This window comes from Dermacentor andersoni, chromosome 3, assembly GCF_023375885.2.
Source record: "Dermacentor andersoni chromosome 3, qqDerAnde1_hic_scaffold, whole genome shotgun sequence".
Taxonomy (NCBI): Eukaryota; Metazoa; Arthropoda; class Arachnida; order Ixodida; family Ixodidae; genus Dermacentor; species Dermacentor andersoni.
This window is the reverse complement of record NC_092816.1, coordinates 154,368,290-154,391,975: the sequence shown is the minus strand read 5'-3', so window position 1 is coordinate 154,391,975 and position 23,686 is coordinate 154,368,290. Positions and strand designations below refer to the sequence as shown.

Genomic DNA, 23,686 nt, shown 5'->3' with positions numbered 1-23,686 from the left:
AGGAAGGCTGACAACAAAATCACATGAGAGTAATGGTGCTATGTCCTTGTAGTGACTTGGGATTATGATTTTCACAGAAAAGTTTCCATCCTGAAGAATCCTTTTATAGTACGATCCTTATTAAACCAAAGGCCATTTGTAAAATCCAGACTAAAAGCCCTACACATAAACTGCTACGCTGAAGACTTGCAGTAGCAACTTGAGGTCTCGCTTGCACACTGCAACGCTGACTCTCATGCCTTTGTTCATCAGTCACTGCTTCAGGTGCGTGTTGACGAACTCGCATTAGTGAAGCTTGGAGACTGTAAGGCCAAGGTGAGCTGTTTGCAGCAGAGTGATATTTGGTGCTTCTAGAACGCATATGGCGAATGTTTATCATTACTCTAAGGACATATTTCATGCATACCTTAGTGTTTTTTTCCACATTTTCTTGTGATGTGACATGACATTCGAGAGGCTTAAGATAAGATGACAAGAACCAGAGAAGCAACTTAGTAAAGCTTGCAAGCAGGATTTTGTATGGTTAGACTTCTCGGAAACACTTATGACACACTTAAGAGGCCTCAGATAGAAGGCTTCATGAAGCAGTGCAAACGTCGAGTATAAAAATTAATTGTGATGGTAGATAAGAGGGGAACAAACAATAATACAATTTGAGGACAAAACTAGCGTAATCTTCACATGTTTAAAGTAGTTGGCAATTTAAACTTAATCAGCCGGTTCCGCATAGTTCGTGCTTGTGCGCAGTGTAAGCAATATTGAACTCAACTGAACAAAGTTAAAATTTGAATGAAAGTGGAAGGGATTAATAGAGGGATACTGACATAGAAACATGACTATGCTTTTTTTTGGAATAGTGCATATAGACAGCAAAATGGCAAGAAGAAGAAAATAATTTATACCCGCCGTGGTTGTTTCGTGGCTTTGCTGTTGCGCTGCCAGCACGAGGTTGCGGGATCAATTTTGTTCTTTATTCTATGGCCGCATTATCGATAGGGGCGAAATGCAAAAACACCCGCGTACTTAGATTTATAGGTGCACCTTATATAACGTACCCCAGGAGGTCAAAATTAATCCGGAGTCCCCCACTATGGCGTGCCACATAATCAGATCGTGGTTTTGGCACGTAAAACCCCATAATGAATTTCTTCTAATTAAAAAAAAATGTATATGCGCACATGGCGCAGACAAACATCGGTACATTTTTGCTTAGAGTGCTCGAGCGACATAAAATTTGTACCGCGGGCGCTTGCTTAAAACACACAATGTGCGTCGTGTTAAAGGGGCCGTTATAGTGTAATGGACAGCTGTGAGGTACAAATGTCATTCACGCTCGTAGCAGCTGCTTAATGATATACGCTCGGAGGTCGCGAGATTGTGAAGCGGCCCGTATTGTGAACTCTACACTCGCCGCTTCATATTGTTATCGGTGGTTGACAAAGAGATCGACAGAAACACAAATACCACGCCGCCAAAATAGGACAAAAAATAGCACAGCACAAAAAGTAACTGACATCTGCGGTGAACGCATCAGCAAGGCAGCTACATTCCAACTGCGTGATGGCTGCGCGGACCTTGATGAGCCCCGGACAAATCCTGTCTACTTTGGCGAAGCTAGTCCAAGATAGGCAGGGCACTCAATTGGGACAAAACTGATGAACTTGCTTATCAACAATTCGCACATGGAGCCCGAGTCAGGCGAGCCTGAATATCTCTGTATGCGTATATACGCGTACCGTGCGGCGCGTGTTTCGGTTTCGCATGCGCGGAACAAATCCGCGAGATGACGCCAGTGACGCTTTCTTTCTCCCACATTTGACATCATCATCATCATTGGCGAGTGTTTCGTTTTCTTTGTTTTTGTGTTTTTCTTGCTCCAGCGCGCAGCGCGCGCTGTCGCCATGACAGAGTTGGTCTGTTTCTTTTTCTCCGTCAGATTGGCCGGGCGCGCAGGCGGCGGCGATTTATTTTTCCTCGTTCTCACCTAGGATGTGGTCGGGCCGGTGAGAGGGGAGCCCGTTGCAGTAGCAAGCGAAACATCAGCGGCGGAGCGCTGCGGCAGAGCCTGCTCTGTTTTAAGTATATATAACGGCTTAATTTTTCTTCCGAGCGGCGCGATGAGTGCGGTGAAGAATTCGAACGTGCCCAATCCGCCGAGCTCCAAGAAGCGCAGCGGAGGCTTTCTCCGCCAGGCCAAGTCTCGAAAGGACCACCCGGCCGACTTGGAGCCCATCACCGAAGAGGAACTCGCCAAAAAGGACTCCATCTCCCCGGAGGACGTTCTCAGACTACAGAAGATCACCGAAGGTAAGGGTACCCGTGCACGTTCCCTTGGCGAACAGCGTTCGAAGGTGTGAACGGCGGCGCCTCTTTCTCGCAATGTAGTACCGTTGCAAAGCGGTGGCGCCCTGCTGACTACCTGACGCCGCGCTCTCATCAGCTGTTTGTTACCGTTTTGCTGCTGCCGTGTGACGACGCGCGCTGTGACGCGTGCTCGTCTGCTAATAGCAGTGGCGCGTGTACTGTACGTGCTGGTGCTGCCGGCTCGCGCGTTTTATCAGTATTATTGATCTGGCATCGGCCTTTCTTTTTCTCTCCTTTATTTGTGGTCGCGGCGGCGCTCGCGAAGGTCGCCGTTCCCTCCTGCCGTCCTTCTCTTCGCAGAACGGGTGTTGCGGTCGGCGTTCTATGTATTCCATTTGCAGCGATCTATACATCTCGCCGGCGCGTCTACTCGTGTTCTCGTATTGTCTTGATTTAGCCGCTACGTTCAGGGCCCTAGTCCAAACATATGGCGCAGCGAGTCTTGAGCTGCGGCCTTAATTCTTTAATTATTGCGGGTCGCCTGCATAAATAATTGATTTGAACGCCTGTCATAATGGAGCACGATCTTGGGACGGATGCCACGGTAAAGGGAGCTGCCATCCGAAACTGCTGCGAAGAGAATGGCGTTCCGTGAAGCCTGTGAGCAGACGCGCGAGATGTGCTGCTGCGAAGCCTTCTGGAGGGTGAATGCGAAACCGCGAAGAGGCGCAAGGTTGAGCTTACGCATATGTTTCGTGTCGAGAGTTGGCATATGTGCGACGTTTGCATCTCTTGTTGGACCTGGCACGACTTCGCGATTGCGTCGATTACTTCCTTTATGAAGAGAGAGCTATAGCGTGTTGCGAGAGATCTATGCGGCAGGTCCGGACCTCGCGCATCCTTCGTGTTTTTTCGTGCTTTAGTCCACCGATTATGTCCTTTAATTAAACGAGCACGAGGTCGCGCTTTAGAGGCGCTTCTGTGTAACGGCCGCATCTTTCGTCACGGCTATGCAATAGCGTGCACACGCACTGTCATTAGAGAGTTTTAGAATAGGGGCCCCAATATTTTGGGGCCCCAAAGAGCTTTGCGGGTGTTAGCGTTGGGGCACGCAGGTGTGAAGAGTTTTAGAATAGGGCTTTGCGTTTGCAGATAGCGTCTTGCGCTGACAGCGCTACTACGGCGTCTAAGAAAAACGATTAAAAATAATTAAATAAAATATACCATCTTATGATATGAATAGTAATATTGACTTGCGTGTATTCGCGTTTAATTACAATTTAGAGGTTATTCTTCAAGCAGCAAACAATTAGTTGTGCTTAGTTTGGAGCAACAAAACCAACTTTACGTGCCTTCACCAGCCAAGCTTAGCCGTGTTAGGCCTACGAGCCATAAAATCCACACTCGAATTCGGAATCAGCGGCGTCTAATGAATCAATCTTCATAACACACGCTAGTTGAGAGAAAGCGATAACTGCAGTCACTTCTCTTAGCTTGCGAACTTCACGCATTACCGCGAATCGAACCCAGTTTGGTGCTAGGTTAGAGCCGTCGCTTCGATGGGTGCCGCCATGTTTGTTGACGCAAAGCTTTTGGGAACGCTATTTGAGCTCCCGCTAAATCGGTGAAATAGCGTTCCCAACGCAAAACCCAAACGCAGTTTGCGTCTCGCGCATGCGCAGTGGCTTCGACGCTATTTCTTTGGGGCCCCAAAACGTTTGGGGCCCCTATTCTAAAACTCTCTATTGTGTGGATGCGCTTGCCGACCCTAAAAACGTTGTGGTTTCGACACCACTGCAGCGACGACCGACACGGTCAAGTTTCGCAATGCGATGATGCACCTCTCTCGCGCTTGCTTGCGTTCACGACAGTTTACGCCGCGGGATGTGGTGTGCGGGAAGAATAGGATGAGGGGCGTGTGACCGACCCGCGCTTCACGACGTCAGCGGTCGTTTCCCGTCAAAGGAATTCGCCCACCGCAGCGGAAAGCAGATTATTGCAAGCCGTCTTGAACGCGCGCGTGTGTTTCGGTCGCCACACGGAAGTCTCAGGTCCTTGCTTTTGTGCCTTCGGAGCTGTGCGCAGTAGGACCTGGCGAACGTGCGCAGGCGCGGGGCACCCTATTATATGTACCGTACTACGTGCCGCGAGGGCTGAGGAATACGGTAGTAGTGCGAGGAAACGGATGCTGGCTGATATGCCGTCTGCGCTGTTGTCGGGCGCTAATAAACCACACGTCGTAGCGGTGATGCGTTGTTGCGGTCGGCACGCGGTACGTGTCGCATTACTTGGAAGTGGTTTGGAGCGTTGCGTTCGACTGAAATGGTATAGCGCTAGGATTGCAGCGCTGGGGCAGGCTAGGAACGCGAATATATATATATAAAAAAAAGAGGTTCACCCACGAATATGACGCTGCGGAGATAATCACGCAATCCTTGTTGAAATGTCTTAATTTATATCCTAAATGTAGATAGAAATGTGATCGTTCTCCACGAGGCTTTGTAACTTCAAGACAGTAATGAACGGGTAAACATGAACGCCGTAAACGTATGCGGAATAATTTTGGAACATTGATGATGCATTTAGATAAAGAACAAGCAGAGTGATGTCGAGTAAAGATTGGCACATGTGGCCTCTGAGTTACGTAATCGTAGATTACAATAGACATTAGGTAGAGTGAAAATGAAATGACATATAAAAACAGTAAAGTCGCATATGAACTGAAATAATATACAGTCTAACGCCTTTACAACGAAGTGCCGAAGGAAATAGAGGAAACGCCGACTCAAAAGGGATTTGTGAAGTTTTTGAAGACGTTTCGGCTTCCGCAAGGATGGTAGCCGAAACTTCCTAACAGCGTTTTGACTTATCCTTTTTGGTAGGCATTATCATTATATATTTAGTTCAACATGCGTCCTCCCGACCAGACGACATGTCGACAAATCATTCGCTATATTGGTCACTTCGTTGTAAAGGTCGCGCACCGTGCCGCTGGCAATATAGCAGGGTATACGCACGTTCAGCAAAAGAAAACCTTTGTTTAGCATGAATTCAATAGAGATTTAGTGAAGTAAGTGAGGTAATTTTAGTGATGCTAACCCTGTACCGATGTCGTAACCCATGCTAATAACCAATAATTGGCTTCTATAAGCTAAGAAGCTTTCTTTTATAGCTGCCGCCATTTTCATGCATGAGTGCACGTGGCCACTCGGGGAAGGTTTCAAAATGCGGAAACCACGGAAGAACTTGTTTTTCTGGCAACGAAAGCCTACAAGCACAGAGCCAGTGCTGGCACAACCTCGGCGACGTCTGGTACAGGTTTTATCGGGCCTAGCGAGTGTGAGACGCGTCGCCGTTCAACCTCTTTTGTTCCGCAACGGTTTATGGTGGGGTGGCGTGCGACTAATTTATATGCGCGGTTTACTAACCAGTATTCTGTTTTTCTTTTTTCTTTTTCTCGCGTCGAAAGTAAGCTGGGAGAATTTGTACGGCTGCAGCGAGGAAAGTAGACGCTGTGGTACTGCATCGCAGCCTGTGTGAGAGCCGCCAGCCTGCCAAGGCCTGTGCACTCCGTTCCATATGACGTCTCGCTACCTGTCCGGACTGCCGCGCAATGTAATGTGGATGCTGCCAAGTAAGCCGCGCGCGGTGATTTTGACGCCACCGCTTTCGTCACGCCGAGCTTGGCGACGAAAATTTCGGGCCTAGTAGCGCGACGTCATAAATGAGTGCGCGGGCCTCGTGGCATGACACTATGGCGGAGAGGGCACAGACCTAGTAGCATGACGTCATAAAGCATGAGTGCACAGGCCCGCCAGCCACGACCGCGTTCGAACGCAGCAACTGCTGGTGCTTTCCAGCGAAGCCGTGAGTCAGCAGACATACCAGGACCGGACCCATACCGGACCAGGACGAATTTTTCTTCAACTCTGAGGCTTTTCTTTCAAGGAACCCGTATGGGTTTCGTTTGTAGCAATTGCTACGAACAGGTGGATGTCTGATTGTCCCTTTATTAATTACTTCTCTCCACCTTGCGGGTTTCCGCAGAACTATACGTCAGACATACCCGTATAGTACTTCAGACAGGCGTGAGAACTCGCTCGTATGGACGGCGCTTTGATGCATCAGTGGTGAGATCGGCATACATGAATGCAGGTTTTTTTTTTTTAATGCGATAGCGTTGTATGTAGGTGGACCTCTCCTCTCGCACGATTTGTGGGTAACCGTCTAGCGTAAAATACGGGCCGATACCGAAGGCAGCGCAGTCACTGCAGTCTAACGCAGTGCCCCGGAGCACTGTAGCTGTCACGGGGGAAGAATGCGAGAAAAGGCTGGGCACACGCGCCACACGTTTCAAAGAGGCAGGCACCGTCAAACAAGAGAACTCGAGGCGTGCGGAGCGTACGCGATGGCGTCACAGTACGCGCGAAATCGCAAAATAGATGCGAGGTACGCACGGAAACGTCACTTTGATGGATGCGAATAACGTGCAAGGTGGCACCTCTGACGCACGCGCGCGCAGCTGTCGAGGGAGTCTAGGCGTGGGATACACAGAGAGTTAGCGGTGCTAATTTCTGGCCTAGTTTATTATTATTATTATTATTATTATTATTATTATTATTATTATTTGCTCCATTCTGTACGGCTTACTTTAATTGTCCATGTCGTCAAAATTATTTGCATCGCGAAACTGCACGATTGGCGGGTTCATACCCCTCACAGCGAGCGAACACTTTTTCTAAAACAGGTTTCAGTGCCTCATAGACGGTATCATTGGAGGAAGAGACAGTCCTGCGTTACAAATCGCACAAAACGTGACAGTGGTGGAGGGTGTAAGACTATACGTATAGACACGCTATCGTACGCAAGAAAAATTTTGCGCCATTTATAGGGATAATCTTGTCCTCGGGCTAAGAATCGATCGTCGTCTATCTTGTGTGTGTATAAGTTTCTTTAATTAGGGCTGAGCCCTCCCGGTAACTTTTGGGTCACGAACGGCATGCGCGTGCCAGCGTGAAATTGCATTCCTGACAGGAAAGTAGGCGAGATCATTGATGATCATCGTCGCTGGACAAACTAAGCCATACGGGGTGCAGAATTCATTAGGGTTTTATGCTCGTAGAGAAATTTTGTTTGTTTTGCCTGTGGTACGCTCCTGAAACATTCCGAACATTTCGGCGTGATCGTAGTTCTTGCGGACGCTTCCACGAACGCCGTCTGTCCGGTGCCTCCACGAACAATGCGCACCTCCGAGCGTTCCGTGGCCAGAAAGGGAACGTGGCTCTAGCCCGGTATTTCGGCTATTTCCGTACGTTTGTTGGTCTGAAAAGGCGCGCGGGCTATATTTAGCGGAGAAATATCCGAAGGGGGGATATTTGTCGGGTGATTTCCCGGCCCTTCAATGCGACGACGGGGTCGCAGTATTCGCGTATATATCCTTAATTTCCTTTTGCCGCGTGAAAGACTGTCATGTTTTCGTCTATTTTGAAAATATGATGTTTTTGTTAATATAGCTATAGTCGACGGTTGCTACCGCCAGTCCATGATACCACTAACAACTTCTGCAGCAGTTTAAAGGCAATTGACGCCGCCCTTATTTTGCTTTTGTTGTCGTGGCGTTTTGCTGCTCAGCATTATGTCGCGAGTTCGATACCTGGCCGCAGCGGCCGCGTTCTCTAAAGGGGCGGAGTGCAAAGGAAAAGAAATGCTGGTCCACTTCTTATTTCGGTGCATGTTAAAGAACTCCAGGTGGTCGAAATTAACGTGGAACACGTGTTCCCGATTTATGTACGGGGTGATCACTTGTATGTTTTACGAAATATTAAAAAAAAATGGTTGTGACAGGCATGTCATAATTCTAGTCCTTGAGCTGGATTAGTCGGAGTGGCGGACATTAGTGCAAGAGAAGTCGAAACACATACTCAACTAATTAAAACGTAACTAATTAACTTCCCAGTTCATTACTTTACCATATGTTGCAATTTACCAATTGCAACCGGTGAGTTTGAAAGGCGTATTCACTTCGAATGGATTTCCAGAATGACACCAGTTTGGAGATATCCGCCCTCAGTCTTGCCGTAAAAATGTACTGTTCCATTCACGGTTTTGACAGAACGATGTTGTTTTATGTGTTCAAGCACAAAAGTAACTGTAACACGCATATGCGTTTTGTCCCACACTTTGAGAAATATCTCGACACTGTTGTCCTCCTGGAAATTAATTTCAAGTGGATAAATCTTGCAAGATCACCGCGGCTACAATTCGTAAATTGCAATATGTGCCTTAATGTAATGAAGAAGTTAATTAGTACCTTTATGTTAATTAATTGAATATGTGTTTCGATTTCTCGGGCTAGTAATGTCCGCGTCTTCGAATAATCCAGCTTTAGGACAAGGATTACGCCATCTTGCTGAGGGGATTTTTTTTTAGTTTCGTAAAGCTTAAATATGATCACCCCGCAGATACCTTGACGCATTGTTCACAGGGTGGCGAACAAGAACTCTTGAATAGAAAAAAACACGAGCACCAAGTTTCTGGCTTACTTTATTATGTAACCTTGTAACCCGCAGTATGCCATATTGACCAGCCTGTCCCACACCCTTCGCGTGAAGTCATTTGCGAAACGGCATTACATTTCACGGCACTCATTTGTTCTTCTTCTTCTTCTTCTTCTTATTATTATTATTAGTCCGTATTTCTCAAACAGCGCTATGTAGACAATGAGTTTTCTAGCAAGACGTTGTTGCGCTTTGACGATTGGCTGACCTCAATTCTTCAATTGTATTCATACCGGCCATGTTTTACGATTATATCGTAAACTTACGATATTTGATTTGCGTGGGGTTTAGTAAACATTTCTTTTTTTTTTGAAAGAATGCGAATGCAGACCCCTGGAGATCTTCAGAGCCTAATTTTTCGGACCCTCCCGATTATTAGGGCCCACCCGCAGCACCGCCATCTATACTCCACCAAATAAAATTATAGTGGCTACTGAAATTTCGGCCGCCGTTGCGTGAATATTTCATGAATTAACATGAATATTTTCGTTTGTTTGTGACACAGATCATTATAGCTGCGACTTGAACAGAGGAGGGCCTCTTCAAAGCATCCGTTCAGAACAAATGCGGTGGATTACCTTAACAAACAATGAATATATTGAGTAATAAAACAATTTTAACGTTTCTGACCAATAAATTGGTTTAAAAATCTGACTTTAGTATTTTTCCAGTTTCAAGGTTGGCTTGCCTGCAATTTCGCTTGGTCTGCAAGCAAGATGGCTGAAGAAAAAAAACATTTGGAATGCGTGTAACGCTGATACAGAAAGTGACACCAGAGAAAAAAAAAATGTTGAGCAACGCCGAAGTGGTAGGTTCCTGCTCAAGGTGCAGGGGCTCCGGAACGTTTTCGGAAGGGGGGGGGGGGGGGGGGGGCAAGTATTGTCGACTTTGTATGTTGTTTGTTATTTAGTTTTTTCTCAATATTTGTCAGTTCTCATTTGTTTACATTACATTTTATTATTTTGATAATCAGTACAATTTTATGACATCAATTATTAATGTTTTAATTCATTTTAACCGTATTAAGTTTTACATATTTGCGTATCCTCGCTTATTCTGCATTGGTTTACGCTTTAAAAATGATGGGAAATTTCAGAAGTACTGAAAACTTGCGCAGACCGCGCTAATGACAAAACAGGTTCGAAAGCTGCGAAAAATCATTTTTAATATTTCTCCATTCGCTCCCGCAATGAAGCAAATGGGAACCGACGCAAGTACACAAATGTTATACAAGTAGACAAGAAAGTAGGCACTCGGTACAAAGCTGTTATAGCAGATTGACGAGCTTCATGGCTGGTACGACAAGAAGGCGTTGGGCAGGAGAGGTTGTCTAAGGAGGCCGAAGGTCGCTGTTCTTTCTGCCGTTCTAGACACGAACTCTTTCACAACGGCATCCAAGTGCCGTTCCGCAGTTCTCTTCTTGTTCACGTGGAGGAGGAGAACGTGTGTCAGCCTCCTCTGCGTCATTCGATTGCGTAAAAGTGTTTCTACTCGCCTCGGAGCACCGAAAGATCGCTCTCATGGAGCAGCTCACGCAGGCACACAAAACACGAGTTGCAGGTACCGGACAACCTGGTCCATCGTCTCACGCATATCTGCAGACTTCCCGTGCAGAATTTGTAGGAATGCGCTCCCTTGCGGCCGGACCCTCGTCACGCAGGAGCGTTGGGAGAAGCACGAGTTGCGCTGAAAGCCGGCCGATGTCAAAATCTGCAGCGTGTGCTCCTAAAAGCTCATTTAGGTCGTTTGCCGCGAAGTTTCGACCTTCAGCAGCGTCATTCGAAATGCGCTCGAGGCTATTCAGCTGCTCCATGCCAGACTCTTCAAGTCGCCGTCGGTTCCCGCTGGTAATACGATCGGTAGCGGCAAAAAAACTCATTTCTCTGTCACGACTTGCCGTCATGCGCTGCAGGCTCCTCAGGCTTGCATGTGAATTGAAGCCTTCTGAGCGGCTGCGAAACTTTGGGCACACGAGGTTCCTTAAAGGGACACTAAAGTGAAAAATGATTTCTTCTGCATCAGTAAATAACCGTTCTACAACACCAAAAACACCACTCTTACAACGATAAGACGTTTGGTAAGCCAGAAAAAGCTCAAGAACGAAATACGGGTGGCGACGCCTACTTAGGTTCCCGCACCTGGGGGCTGTGACGTCTTGGATTTTGATGGCATCTTCTAGGGCCTACGAATTATATATAGCGGTACAGCTTGACTATATTGTGTTCTAAAGGAACCGAATATTAAACATGGCAAGTTTCGGGAACCTTTATTCAGCCAACGCGGCCCAAATGCGAAAACATACTTTGGTATCCCTGACGTCACGCTGTCGTACCGGCGCTGGGGTTTCGGCGCGAAATTCAAATACTGATACTTGGACCTTCATTTTCTCATCTAATAATCAAACTATTTTTTTAAATGACTGCCTGCAGGGTTCTCAGGCAATGCTTCATTAGTCTAAACTGATTTATTGTTTCGCTTTAGTGTCCCTTTAACTCTGTTGCTCTTGAGTTCGTCTGCTGCCATAGGACGTCAAATCAGGCGTCAGGCGGAGAGCATTTGCTGCTTCTTCTGCTCCTGCAACGCAGGAGCGAAATTTCAGCGTAAACGGTAGGAACCCTGCCCCCTCTGGGAAAATGTTGGGATATAAGAAAAGGTTTTGCGAGTGGTTTGTTACCGTAGCCGGTGCAACTGTGCAACACTGTGCTGTCGCATGCACTATATGGTGTACCAGCACTGGCTGAAAATTCGAATACCTCGCTGAGGTCCGAGGCTGCGGAGATATTCAGCGCTTTTTTCTCAGATCTCGCGGTCCGTAAACTTGTGACATTGACCGTGTACGTGACGGCCTCTGCAGGAATGAATGTGGCATTCTCGTCCACACTCATTCAGAGGAACAGTACATAAACAGCACGACGTAAATTTCGAAAAGCGAAACATTCTTTTATTTATTACGGGAAAGAAAGTTTCCTTACCAGCGGTAGCTTTAAAGACGAAGTTTACCGTTGTGACTTTCGCGCACAAAGGGCATCACTCGTAAGTCATCATGGTCACGTGACAGGCTCGTCGCTCGGAAGCGTTTCGCGTGTCAGACCGCATTTGGTCGGAAGAAGTTTCCAGTTCTCGCCAGGTCGAGTCCTTCGTTCTTTTGGGATGCAACGCATTCATTGTTTATCGATTAACTGTAGTTCCGTGCAGAAGCTGTCAAAATCCATGACGTCACGCACAGCTAGAGCGCGAAATTCAAGGTGGCTTCGCAACCTGTCTTTCGTTTTTTGCGTTTTTTATGGCTTACTTAGATTATGCTCACGGTGTAAGACTGACGTATTTTTGCTAGTGCTTAAGTATAATTTGTGTCGTCTTGAACTGCGCGAACAAACTTTCAATTTTGACGTATACTTGTGTCGTTCGGCATCCGGGATACCTAGCTCTGCAACAAAGCTTTGAACATCTTTTTTTTTTTTTTTTTTTTTCAAACCACGCGGGCAGTTGACTTGGAACTATGCGGCAAATAGCGTCATCGACATAAAGTGGATGTCGCGTGACGTAAAAGATATCGTGTGACGTACACTGTATTGGCTGTGGTAGAGCTTTCGTGGCGTTCAGCGAGCATTACTGACCAGTGACGTCACAAGCGAGTGTTTGGACGCGCGCCTGCGTGCAGTTCGGCAGGCTCAGCATTCTGCGCCTCGAAAGTGCATCGCTTGCGCACTTTGTCACTGCGCGCGTTATTCGGCGCGCAGCAGCAACAAACGTGATTCTTTGTGTGCCCCGCACAATCCTACCAGGAACCGCCTAGACAATGGAGGAGCGGTGACGGAAGCGCTGAATAATAATTATTAATATGAGCGCAGGGGATGCCGATTATCTTGCTTGACGTGTACATTTTTTTGAGCCAATTTACACCATCAGCTTTTTTTTTTATTTCTTCGGTAATCGCTCATTATTGACAGACGAAGAGCAAAATCTGCACAATATCAAATGAGCTGTGCTCGGCCGTGACGATAGCGTTGTCCAAAAAAGATTAGACCTTTAACAAGTGTAAATTTTCAGTATTTGACCATGCAGCTCGCGCCTAGGCACAGGTTAACTGGTTCAACAGCACACACCGCCTTTGACACCTCCGTAGATATCGCGCAATTTTAGCCTCGCGCGCGGGCACGATCGCTCCAATAATGATTGTTTGCGTCGTTGGTCTTGCGGATAATAAACTTCCAGGTTGAGCGGACAGCGTGGTAGCATCGGCGATATCGAAGTTTTTTTTGGAGGTTTAAAAGGCAACTTCGAAGTGGCGCACCATAGACAACATCAGATACCGGATGTATGCAATGTCCGTGCCAGATAAACGTGCAAATGAACCGGCCGGGATCGGGCCAGCAACCATTATACGCAAAGCCGGATGCACGTGACAGTTGCTCAATGAAACGTGATGCGCATTATGTACTTGCTCGCATGCGCGTCGCCAACGACTCGATGCAGCGTGCGCTGGCGTCGACGCGATCTATATATATATAGCTGCGCCTTTAATTCATTCTTTGATTGACGTCTGGTCGCATGCACTGGCAAAACGACATGTGCGACACAGATGCGTGCAGCGTAGGACTGTCGCGTGATGCTGAACCTTTGGACAAATGTCACAGCGGCAGGAACCAAGAGGTCTTTAAACCTGTATAGCTCCTTGGACGGATCACACTGCGCGCGCGCCGTAGCACGCCATGCTTCCGGCGCGAGGGAGTTTTCGCCATGAATCATTCACCGCTGTAGCCGCAGCCACGCAGTCTAGACGTCGGCATAGAAAGTTTGGGCGACCGCGGCGGGGGTCGGAGAAAGGCGCGCTCGTCATAAATTAACCGTTAATGCACGCGTCCTGCAACCGTCTTGGCGCTGGCTTTATTTTGGTACGAAGGCTCTCCCTCCCGCGCGACATCCATAATACTCTGGGCGCGCTAAAACCGTGCAGTGTAGCGAGAGCCGCGATGCGGCGCCGCTACCGGAGGTGAAAGTAGTTCCGGGCATTCGACGCCTACTTCGAGGGCGCACGTGTGTTGCTGCAATGCCGTATTCTCAGTATTCACAAAAGCGGAGTCATACAGGGCAGTCATAAGATCACTCGGATCACGTTAGCATGCCGCCGCACATTTTGCACCGTCGTCTGCGTGCCGATCTGGAGAGCTGCATCCTTGGCGCCGCGGAGGTACACAACGCGCTCGCTTCAGCGCCCACCGCACACTGCACGGTTTTAGTGCGCGGAAGCTGCGGCAGTTCGGTGGCGCGGAAACAATGGCCAGCTAGCGGCGTGCAGACTCCTGCAGCCTTGCGTGCTACGCTGCGACGGCTCGGTGAAGATAAGGAGCCGCGCGCCCTTTCTCGATTCACCCTCCCCTTTCCCAGTCCACCTCCATCTGGGTCACGGCCTACATTTCCGAGGGCCAGCGCAGTGCCCGCGAATTTCTTTTGCCATCGCTCGGCGCTCTCGCGAGACGCCTGTAAAAACCTTTTCGAGGTGTCATTGATAACTTGCAGTGCTGCCGTCGTCACGGACGGACGCGTTTTCGTGTCTGCAGCGAAGGAGGTAAATGCGCGGCCCGACCTTTCCGGCTTGACACGATTCCCAACGTATTATTTCCTTGCGCTGACGCGGCGCCGTGAAGGTAAAGTGCGATCGTGATAGCTGAAGATAACCAACGGAGGTCAACGCCCGTGGGCCCATGCAGCCTGAAGGCTTGGCTGCTTGCTATCAGTGATGGATCGCCTGTGAGAGACCAACCCACGTTTCAGAATCTGACTGCAGGACTTTAAGTGGCTGTTTCGTGGGGTTTGGCATCCTGAGCTGCCATTTATTTTTAACAGGTGTAAACGTCCCAAATGTGCTCTGGGTTGTGAGAGTTCTCGCAGTTTAGTGGTGACGCATAAAGAACATTATGGGAGTTTCTGAATACTGCCCACATAGGATATGCAGTCGTCACAGGCATAAGTCGAACTCACAATCTCGTGCTTATGCTGAATGCAGTAGCAGCCTTGTGTCAAAGTGAAAATTTCGTGTATGTTTCGCTGTATTGTTGTCACGTGTAATATTCATAATTTTTCACTTTCATTCACTTTTCTTTGGCATATTGGATACCTAAAGCTTTGTCATTTGTGCCTACATTTTTGCACATGGTGCTCCTAAAAGATATACAGCCTACACTGCACATAAAGTTCCTTCTAAAGTGCACCAAAACATACACCTCAGAACGTTGAGTACTTCTTTCGCATGTTACTTTAAAATGAAATGGTAGATATATATGCACCAAGTTGTACCTGCAGTGATGTATAGTTATTGCATGACTGTCGCATGTTCATGTGTCATACTAGGGGTCAAATTGCTGCCTTAAAAACTAAAAAAAAGAAACGAAGAGAAAGCTACTCAGCCCTGTGCTGTTACAGCAAGCTATGAAGATAGTAATTAAAACTGTAAGCAATGTTAATTAGTTTCACGAGAAAGTGTGTGCCTAACCAAATAACCAAGCAGTCTTCGTTATTAAGTTCAAAAGCCATGTAGCCTACAACCTTGACTTGAATACGTTCACAAATGTTCTCTAGTAGTGGGTCTTAATGTGAACATTTTGGCTATGTTTAACAAAATTATACATGGTTGACATGCACCCATGTTGTCAAATAGATTGTGCATAGGAAACTAAGGAGACGTATGTCCAGCATGCAGATGCCATGCGTCAATGACTCGCCCCGTACATATGGCACTCAAGAGGGGCACATTCATTCGTTCAGAGCATTATCAACTAGGCGGAGCCCAGCCATCCGCCGAGGTCATCGAGCACTTTCATTCTTCAGGTCGTTAGGGAGTGCCTCTAGCTCCTGCCAGATGCATTGAATTAATTAGCAGCTAGAAGCAGACATGTGGTAAGCGGGCGGCCCAGCAGAGGGTAGACTCCTCCTGCTGAATAGCATAATAAACTAAACTGTTGCAGTTATGAATGTGTAGTCTGTTCTGTAATGACTGTTTTGTATTTTCCTTTTTGGTGAGAAGCCGAGGATCAGGTGAATGCCTTTCTGAATTGATGAAAGCCTCTGCATCAAAGATAGCTTGTTGTATCACGAGCAAGTTTGGTGTTGTTCTTTTCTGCTATGAATCAGCTGTGAGTGAAATAACTGCCACAAGCAGCTGGCAGAGTCGTAGACTGTTGGCTTATATGCATTCTGCAAGCTCGCCTTTCCTTGTAGTTTTGAAAAACTGTGTGTTCCAGTGTTTCGCATCGAGAAGCATTGAAATAGTGCGAGACCTAGTTACAACAAAGACATGAAATTGTGTCAATGTGTGTTGACAGTGACACATGAACAACACATCACATTGTCGTTAGACAGTGCTTCACATAGCACTATTTCCTACAGATGTGGGATTTGAGTTACTTTCTTAAAGATGGAGACATTCCTATCTGTCTGTTCAACTTGAAGACAGTTCATTGTGCCCTGTGGGAGAAATTTCCTTTTTTTTAACTTTTTACTGGCTATAGCCAGTCCTCCGCATGTGCTGGAAGTGTTTCATTGTCTTCAAAGACCATTGTCCTGGCCATGCACGTACATATTCCACCTGTTAGAGCAGGGGACGTTGTGTGCTTATGCCTGCGATAGTTCACTTCTAGCTAGCAACAGCTGGATCCACCCTAGCAGCCTGCAAGCGATGGCCCTTTGTTTCTATGTACTCACTTGAGTTGCTGAATTTTCGAATCTGGCATGCTCTGTGGATAGTGCACCTTTGAGGTTTTAGAGGACGATGGGAGTGTGAAAATGACAAAATATCCTCAATAATTCTCATTGCTGATTCCCCCCCCCCCCTTTCATTGCATTGTTTGTGCACGCACTGTACTCTGATGTGGCAGAAATTGGAAGCAAATTTTAGGGAATGCAGTGAAAGGCACATTTAGGCCTGAATAAAATGCAGATTTTATTGTGCTTCAACACCTGCCTCTGAGCACAATCTGGTGCCACTGTCCATGGCAGTTGGTGAATAGACGAAGCTGCCTGCTATATTGAAATGGATCACCCATGAATTTTGTATTTTAACATGAAACAAAGGAGACATTTTTTTACGTCATCTTGGTATCTTCACATGATGTCCAAGAGCATTTTTTTTTTCCTTTCGTGATACTAGTTAGCATTGAGGAAAAAACTATACAGGGGTACCGAGGGGTTTGAATTTTTTCATTATTATTATAAGCATACGAAAGCCAATGGCGAGGGCCATTGAGTTGGAATTGAGGTCTTGTTCACTGTCCTTTGCATGCGTACTTGTTTTCCTGCAATAAAGTTTTATCATGTTGTTTGAAATGTGCTTAGTGTAAGTATCAGTTGCTTTATACAAACTCTTTAGAGTATATGTGACAAATAAATGAATAATTTGTTTTTAACAGGCAGTATTCAGTATTATCTTTTAAAAAAGCTTTGACATTTGTAGAAAAAGTTATATTGATAAATGGTAATTAATGAAACAAAGAAACTCCCAGGTGTTCTTGGCTATCGCCTAAGAGACGCAAAGGTGAAAGCCTTGTAAAGCCTACTGTAATTCTCCTTAATCCACCTTAGTAATCCTAAGTCCACCTTAATCCTTCTTGATCCACTCTAATCCTCTTTAATTGACCTTGCCTTAATCCACCTTAATCCAATCACTAACCACTAATTAACTTTGCTAATCCTTAATCATCCCTTATACACGGCTGGACATGCTTTGGTTTACTTGTGGCCTTCCTTGGGTCATGGGATATTTTCTGTACCTCATAACACGACCTTGAAACATAGTGAAATTATAACAACCTGTGAAAGAGCAGACAAAAGTAATGGAAAACGGGGGGGAAACGATGTGCCTTTTAGAAACCGAGCGGTCGAATTAAATATAGAGGAGCAATAACTTTGCAGTAGCCTTCATATTCTCATTCAACAACAAGATAAATGAAAGTGGAAGAAAACACAACTTGCCGCTGGTGGGAGCTGAACCCACAACCTTTGCAGGACATGCTGTGCTGTACCAAATTCAGATATGGCTGTGATTGTCCTTCTCTCTAGCTTTATCATATTTAGTATATACATGTATTTATAACCTTTTCCTGGAAGTATTAATCATCGCCACTCGCGGCACGTGTGGAACATACACTAAACTTTAGGCATTGCGCACTCTATTTTACCTTTGGCTAATAAGGCCTCTGCATGCTGAAGACATCAGGGTTGCCAAAATTTAAACACGCTTACCATGTGAAAAGTTGGAAGCTTACTTCAAACTTAAACTTAATTCAGAATGGACTCTGCATTCCACTTTTGCAAAACTGCTTTCCTTGTCTGTTGCGTTCATATTGTCCCAACTGTGGCCCAAGTATTTTTGGCCGAAACTCCCAGCCGCTGTTAAACTTCGTCGGAAACTGCAGGGACAAACACGCTAGTCAGCAGGAACAGTAACAAGAACAGACTACCGTGCGATAGTCACTTCTTCTTTGTCTTATTCTTTGTTATGTTTCCTTTAAATGCTGATTTATCCTCTTATCGTCATCGTCTTTGCCGCACTACAGACAACAATATGGTTGTTGCAAGATATGGTGTCCCTTTGTTCCTTTTATTTCATCTTACTAAGGAGGTGGTTGAAGCACATTTCACAGATAGTCGATAATTTGTATAAAAGATAGGTCTTGTGAATTATCTTCAAGGCCAGTTTTCGTAGTAAAGGTCCCTCAGTTAGCTCATGAAGACCTTTCTTTCTTTCTTTAGTTGATTCTTTCTGAACAGGAACTGGAAAACTAGAGCAAAATATCTTTTGAGTCAATATGGTGGCATATAATGAATTTGTTGAATTTAACAGAGCTTGTGGATTAATGGCCCTTGTAGTACTACAGTAAAATAATGTTTGGCGAATAAAGACAACTAGAGATTTTGAGTCTAATTTACCTAATTGCACATGTTCTTTCTTGCCTTTCTTTTTCACCAGGATACCTCTGCTCCCCTGATGCCAATGTCTACGACATTGACTTCACACGCTTCAAGATCCGTGACATGGAGAGTGGCATGGTGCTGTTTGAAATCGCAAAGCCGCCGCCGCCGTCTACACCTGGTGAGGATGGATTCATGATTGATCGATTCATATCCAAACTGTGTTGGGCCTATGAGACACTGTAGTTAAGGGCTCTGAATTAATTTTGACCACTGGGAAGTTTCTTAACATGCTCCTATACCTAAGCACACGTGCATTTTTGCACTCTGCCTCCATCAGAATATAGCTTCCTTGATTGTGAATTAAACCCACGACCTTGTGCTCGGCAGTAGAGTGCTGTAGCACTTGGCCACTGTGATGGTTATGCTTTGTGAGGGAGGGCGAGTTTGCTGTGCGTGTTTTTGATCCTGGGCATTTGTGTGTCGGACTGGAAGTGAGTCCGCATTGTTACTTGCCCGGCGCAGATTTGAACTAACCTGCAGGCTTCTAACGAACGGGGTCAACCTAATGCTGTTTCTCAGATGCTTACAAATTTACCGGCTTTTGCAACAATGGCACCAAGCAGTGTTTTGCTGGCAGTTTGCAGCTTGTGCACTTAATTTATTTACTGTACTGATGTCTCACAACTGGTGAACTTTTTTTATTCCTGCCATTTATTTACATTCATTCACACACTAGGCAATCCTTTTGAGGCAGTATCTTTTACCAAGGTAAAACCTCACCCAGTCACTGCCAAAAGCTGTAATACAATTGACATGACTGCTGACAACCAATTGAGTCATTGCACTTGTGGCTGTCCATTTAAGTTTCCTTGTGCATGTCCCATAAATGCGCATCAAGTGCATAGGTTCTGCGCTGAAGCTACTTTGATTCTGATGCGCGAGTGCTACGATTCTTTTCATGGCTGAAGCTTTTGCCTCTTGCGCTTGGGCATGCACTCGCAGCTCTGACGCGTGCATTTCATCAAGTCTGGCTTGACAGAATGTGTTTTCTGGTTGCTGGCAAAGCAGATAGCGCATACTTACACAGTAACCACTTAGGCAATTTGCTTGCTCCACGATATGGCTACAGATACTGTACGGTGTCAGGTGCGGCATGAGCTGTAGACCACGCAACAGTGATTGCTGTAGCTGTATGATCAAATGAGCCTCACACTATCCAATGCTGCAAAAGACTGGTTTATAGTCTGCGAAGACTTGTAGTGATTTGCAGTGGGGCCTTTAACACTGGGATGCCCACACACAGCACTACATCAAGGGAAATCGTAATAACTTGTTCACCTTTACTTTGGGCCATGGAGAGTGCATTAGTACAACATAAAACAACTCTGAAATGTTATTTGAGTTACTTAGCACAGTACAGTACAGTACAGTACAGTAGTTATTGCATTAGTAAGTGGCTTGCTGAACTATCTACAACTGTAGAGGGACTTTCTGTAGCATATCAGAAAAACTACTATATGCTATGCATTACGATTCCTGTGCTTAAATCATGATTTTGAGGTATAAAAATGGCTTAGCATGTATGATACATTGGACATTAAAGGGTCAAACTTTTGATGCAGATGGCACTGTGGCTTATTTGCACCTATTCAAGGTTTCTTTGGTGCAGCAGCCAAGCTTTGCTATGGTGCGCCAATGCACAGGATACAGGTATGACTGTACCATGGCTGGAAATGCCATTGGGGTTACTGAGCTTGGGTCAACCAGCCATTTAGGTGCTACTGGATTACAGCAGCTGATTTATAATCCATTGGCTTTTGTCACTGTCAGGCACCAGCCACGTGTTCTTGGTTAAATAATACACATACATTGATATCAAAGGCAACAACGAATTGTATCCATAACATGCACTTGTAACATGCCACTGATTCTTGTGTAGCTTCTACTAATGTAATGTGCAGCCTCTACTTATCGCACATATTTTGGCTCAGTGGACAATATGACCTGAAGCTCTATTAAACGTCGCAGAAGCCAAGCCATTACATTGAATTTAAGTTGCAGCTCAGACAGGTTGCCACTCTTGTTCACTGGACAGTGTGACAGAGTGTAGAAAATTAGGTGCCATGGGACAACAGGTACAGTCACGTCCAGTGTGAGCTGCAACACAGTGCTTGTGGTCCAAGAGGCTCCAAGGCAGCGCGACGGGGCCAACATATGAAAAATTGGTTTCACAAATTTCAGTAATTCGAATGGCTTTCTTCAATTTGTCGCATGTACCGTATTTACTTGCATAATGATCGCACCCCTGAATTTTGTCGTCAAAATTCAATTTTTTTTCTTTCTCGTGTAATGATCGGACCCTGAACTTGTCACAGCGATATGTCGTGCGCTAAGTCTAGCTAATGAGGATCGCACTTACCATCTGTTGAATGCTGTCGAATGCTACACGAATGACTCTCGAAGACATACCAAGCAGTCTGCACGCACCAAACATACTTAAGCAGATGCCCCATTCCATTCCTCACTTTCCGCACTTCCATGAAAAAAAAGCTGCAACCGAACTTACCTTGGCTTTATTATTTGTAGGCTTCATAAGGGTTTTGGTCAAACAACAACAATGATTCTTGTCGTCTGCACTCGTGGGCACGCAAGAAATCGCGAGCGGCAACAATAGTGGCCACGTTTACACTGATACGTTAGAAGTGTACCCTATATGTATGCCGACTCTTGTAACACGGTTAAGATATTCCTCCACCCTTAATGGAAAAGTGCCATATCAGCATAGCAGTGAAAACAAATGCCGCAGTTTCCGCAACGTGCCCGCCATGTGTTTCTATGTCACTGGCAGCTATGTGCGCCCATCTCCGTTTCTGTCCCCTCAAAGGGGACATGGCTACATTATTATCGCAGACTTGCCAATATTAACGATATTATTCAATGCTGATACGAAAGAAACAGTTTCAATGTGCGTAATGTACTCACGAGAAGAAAAACAATTGCGTTGGGTGCATTTGGCTTGCTCTGCCGGCCGCTATTTTTGTTTTAGTGTCCCTCACTGTTACAGCAGAAGCCGCCTGTTTGTTGACCTGTCGTCCTCACGCAGCAAAGGCGGGATGAAAAAAAAAAATCTTTTTTGCAGGAAATTTAACCCGTGTAATGATCGCACCCCTGAGTTTGCTTCAAATTTTTTTTGATAAGATAGTGCGATCATTATGCGAGTAAATACGGCAAGTGCCACTGTGTGGTGCTGGTGCCCCCTCAACCATGGGGACCGTGTTGCAGTACACATTGGATGCGTCTGTACATAACGTAAGCCTGGTGGTACAGTTGAACTCCAATATAACAAACATAAATAGCATAGCGGATTATATATAATGAAGCAAATATAACATTTTTGTCACTGATAATAGTGTGTAACGAATATATGCTTATAATGAATGTTATGGAGGTATTTCTGTATTGGATGCAACTTTGTTATAACGAGGTCTGACAGTTGTGGTAGTGAAGAGGGGTCTGATTGAGGGCTGTTGTGGGCAGCGCTGCACGCACATTGTCACTGCGCTGAGCGACCATGAACAGGCGCGCGAGGAACATTCATTCCAGCATCATACAATGCAGCACTACTTTGCGTTTCCATGCTAATCATTTAAAAAGATGTCACGCTTACCGCTGCTTCATTTTTCCTCAAATTTCGTAGCAAGATTGCATATCTTAGGCCCCATCATTCGACAAAGTACTTGGTGTCATTGTTTGCATGGTTCTTCGGGTCTTCTAGTTACGAACATGCAACGAAAGCCAGTCCACGTTCCTATAGCAGCCTCCATTTCTCGTGGCAAGATGCATGTAGAACAGTGGTGTATAATTTTTTTCTTCAGCAACTGGACAAGCAGAGATGCCAAGTGTTTCGTTGAATGATGCAGACCAAGATGTACGACCTTGCTGCAAAATTTTAGGGAAGATGCAGCAGCAATAAGCACAGAACCTGCTTTTAAAATTGTTAGAAGAAAGACACAGTCCACTGTGCACAGTGCCTTTATGAAAAGGGACGCACAAGCACATGTCCCGCATTCGGCAGGGGCCTCTTATTGCGCCATCGCTGGATGACTGCAAGAAGCTTTACAGATGTTAGCAACAACAGGTGGTGCTTCGAGCTTTCATTGCTCAACTGTAGCTGCGGCTTCACATTCGTAGTTCTTCCTGGTGCTCATTGGTGGCTCTAGTAGCTGTCGAACCTGTCCTAGTTGCAATTTGGTGGTTCCTAGGAAGCCGACGTGTGCACAGTACATTCCCTTTCATAAAGTCATTGCACGTACTTGTGTGCAGCTGTGCTATGGTAACTGCTGTTGGATCAGGAGCACAAGCCCTTTTGCATGGCCATGTTGCTCTTATTCTTGGGACAGTGTTGCATTGGGATTTTTTGTATGGGGTTTCATCATTAATTAAGTAAAGCTCCTTTCATGCAACAAGCAGACCTTCCTTGCCATAGGGGGAAGTGCCTTTGTGACGCAGAATTGCAGTGGGTTGTGTCAAGCTGCAAAAGCGAACTCACGTTCACATCCCGCTCTTTGTGCAGAGCAAGGCTGCTGGCAACTCGTTTGCAAAGTGCACCCAAGGTTTTCATAGTTTTGGCTAACGAGGAAACCCTGGGCTGTGTGCATCAACTTTGCATCTTGTACGCTTACAGATGGGGACGACGCAGGCGAAGAGCAGCAGCTCGAAGGCGAGTGCCAGGACCCCAACGCAGGACGCTTTGTCCGGTACCAGTTCACTCCACAGTTCCTCAAGCTCAAGACGGTGGGGGCCACGTGAGTCTCTCTTTTAAACGTTTCCTCATTTAGCAAAGTCAGCATTTGGCAAAGTATAGTGGAACAGTTGCTTGACTGGCTTATGGTTTACAGTGTATAAGGTGCATCAGT

General features: G+C 46.0%; 1 protein-coding gene across 1 annotated transcript in view; it reads left to right on the top strand.

Moving 5' to 3' along the window:
- The first annotated feature begins 1,931 nt into the window (after positions 1-1,931).
- unc-119 (unc-119 lipid binding chaperone) overlaps positions 1,932-23,686 on the top strand; it is a 45,183-nt gene continuing 23,428 nt past the window's right edge. The window contains exons 1-3 of the mRNA XM_055067387.1: positions 1,932-2,307; positions 18,826-18,948; positions 23,455-23,575. Of these exons, the coding sequence (XP_054923362.1) occupies positions 2,118-2,307; positions 18,826-18,948; positions 23,455-23,575 (434 nt within the window). The 5' untranslated portion in view covers positions 1,932-2,117. The remainder of the gene's footprint in view (positions 2,308-18,825; positions 18,949-23,454; positions 23,576-23,686) is intronic.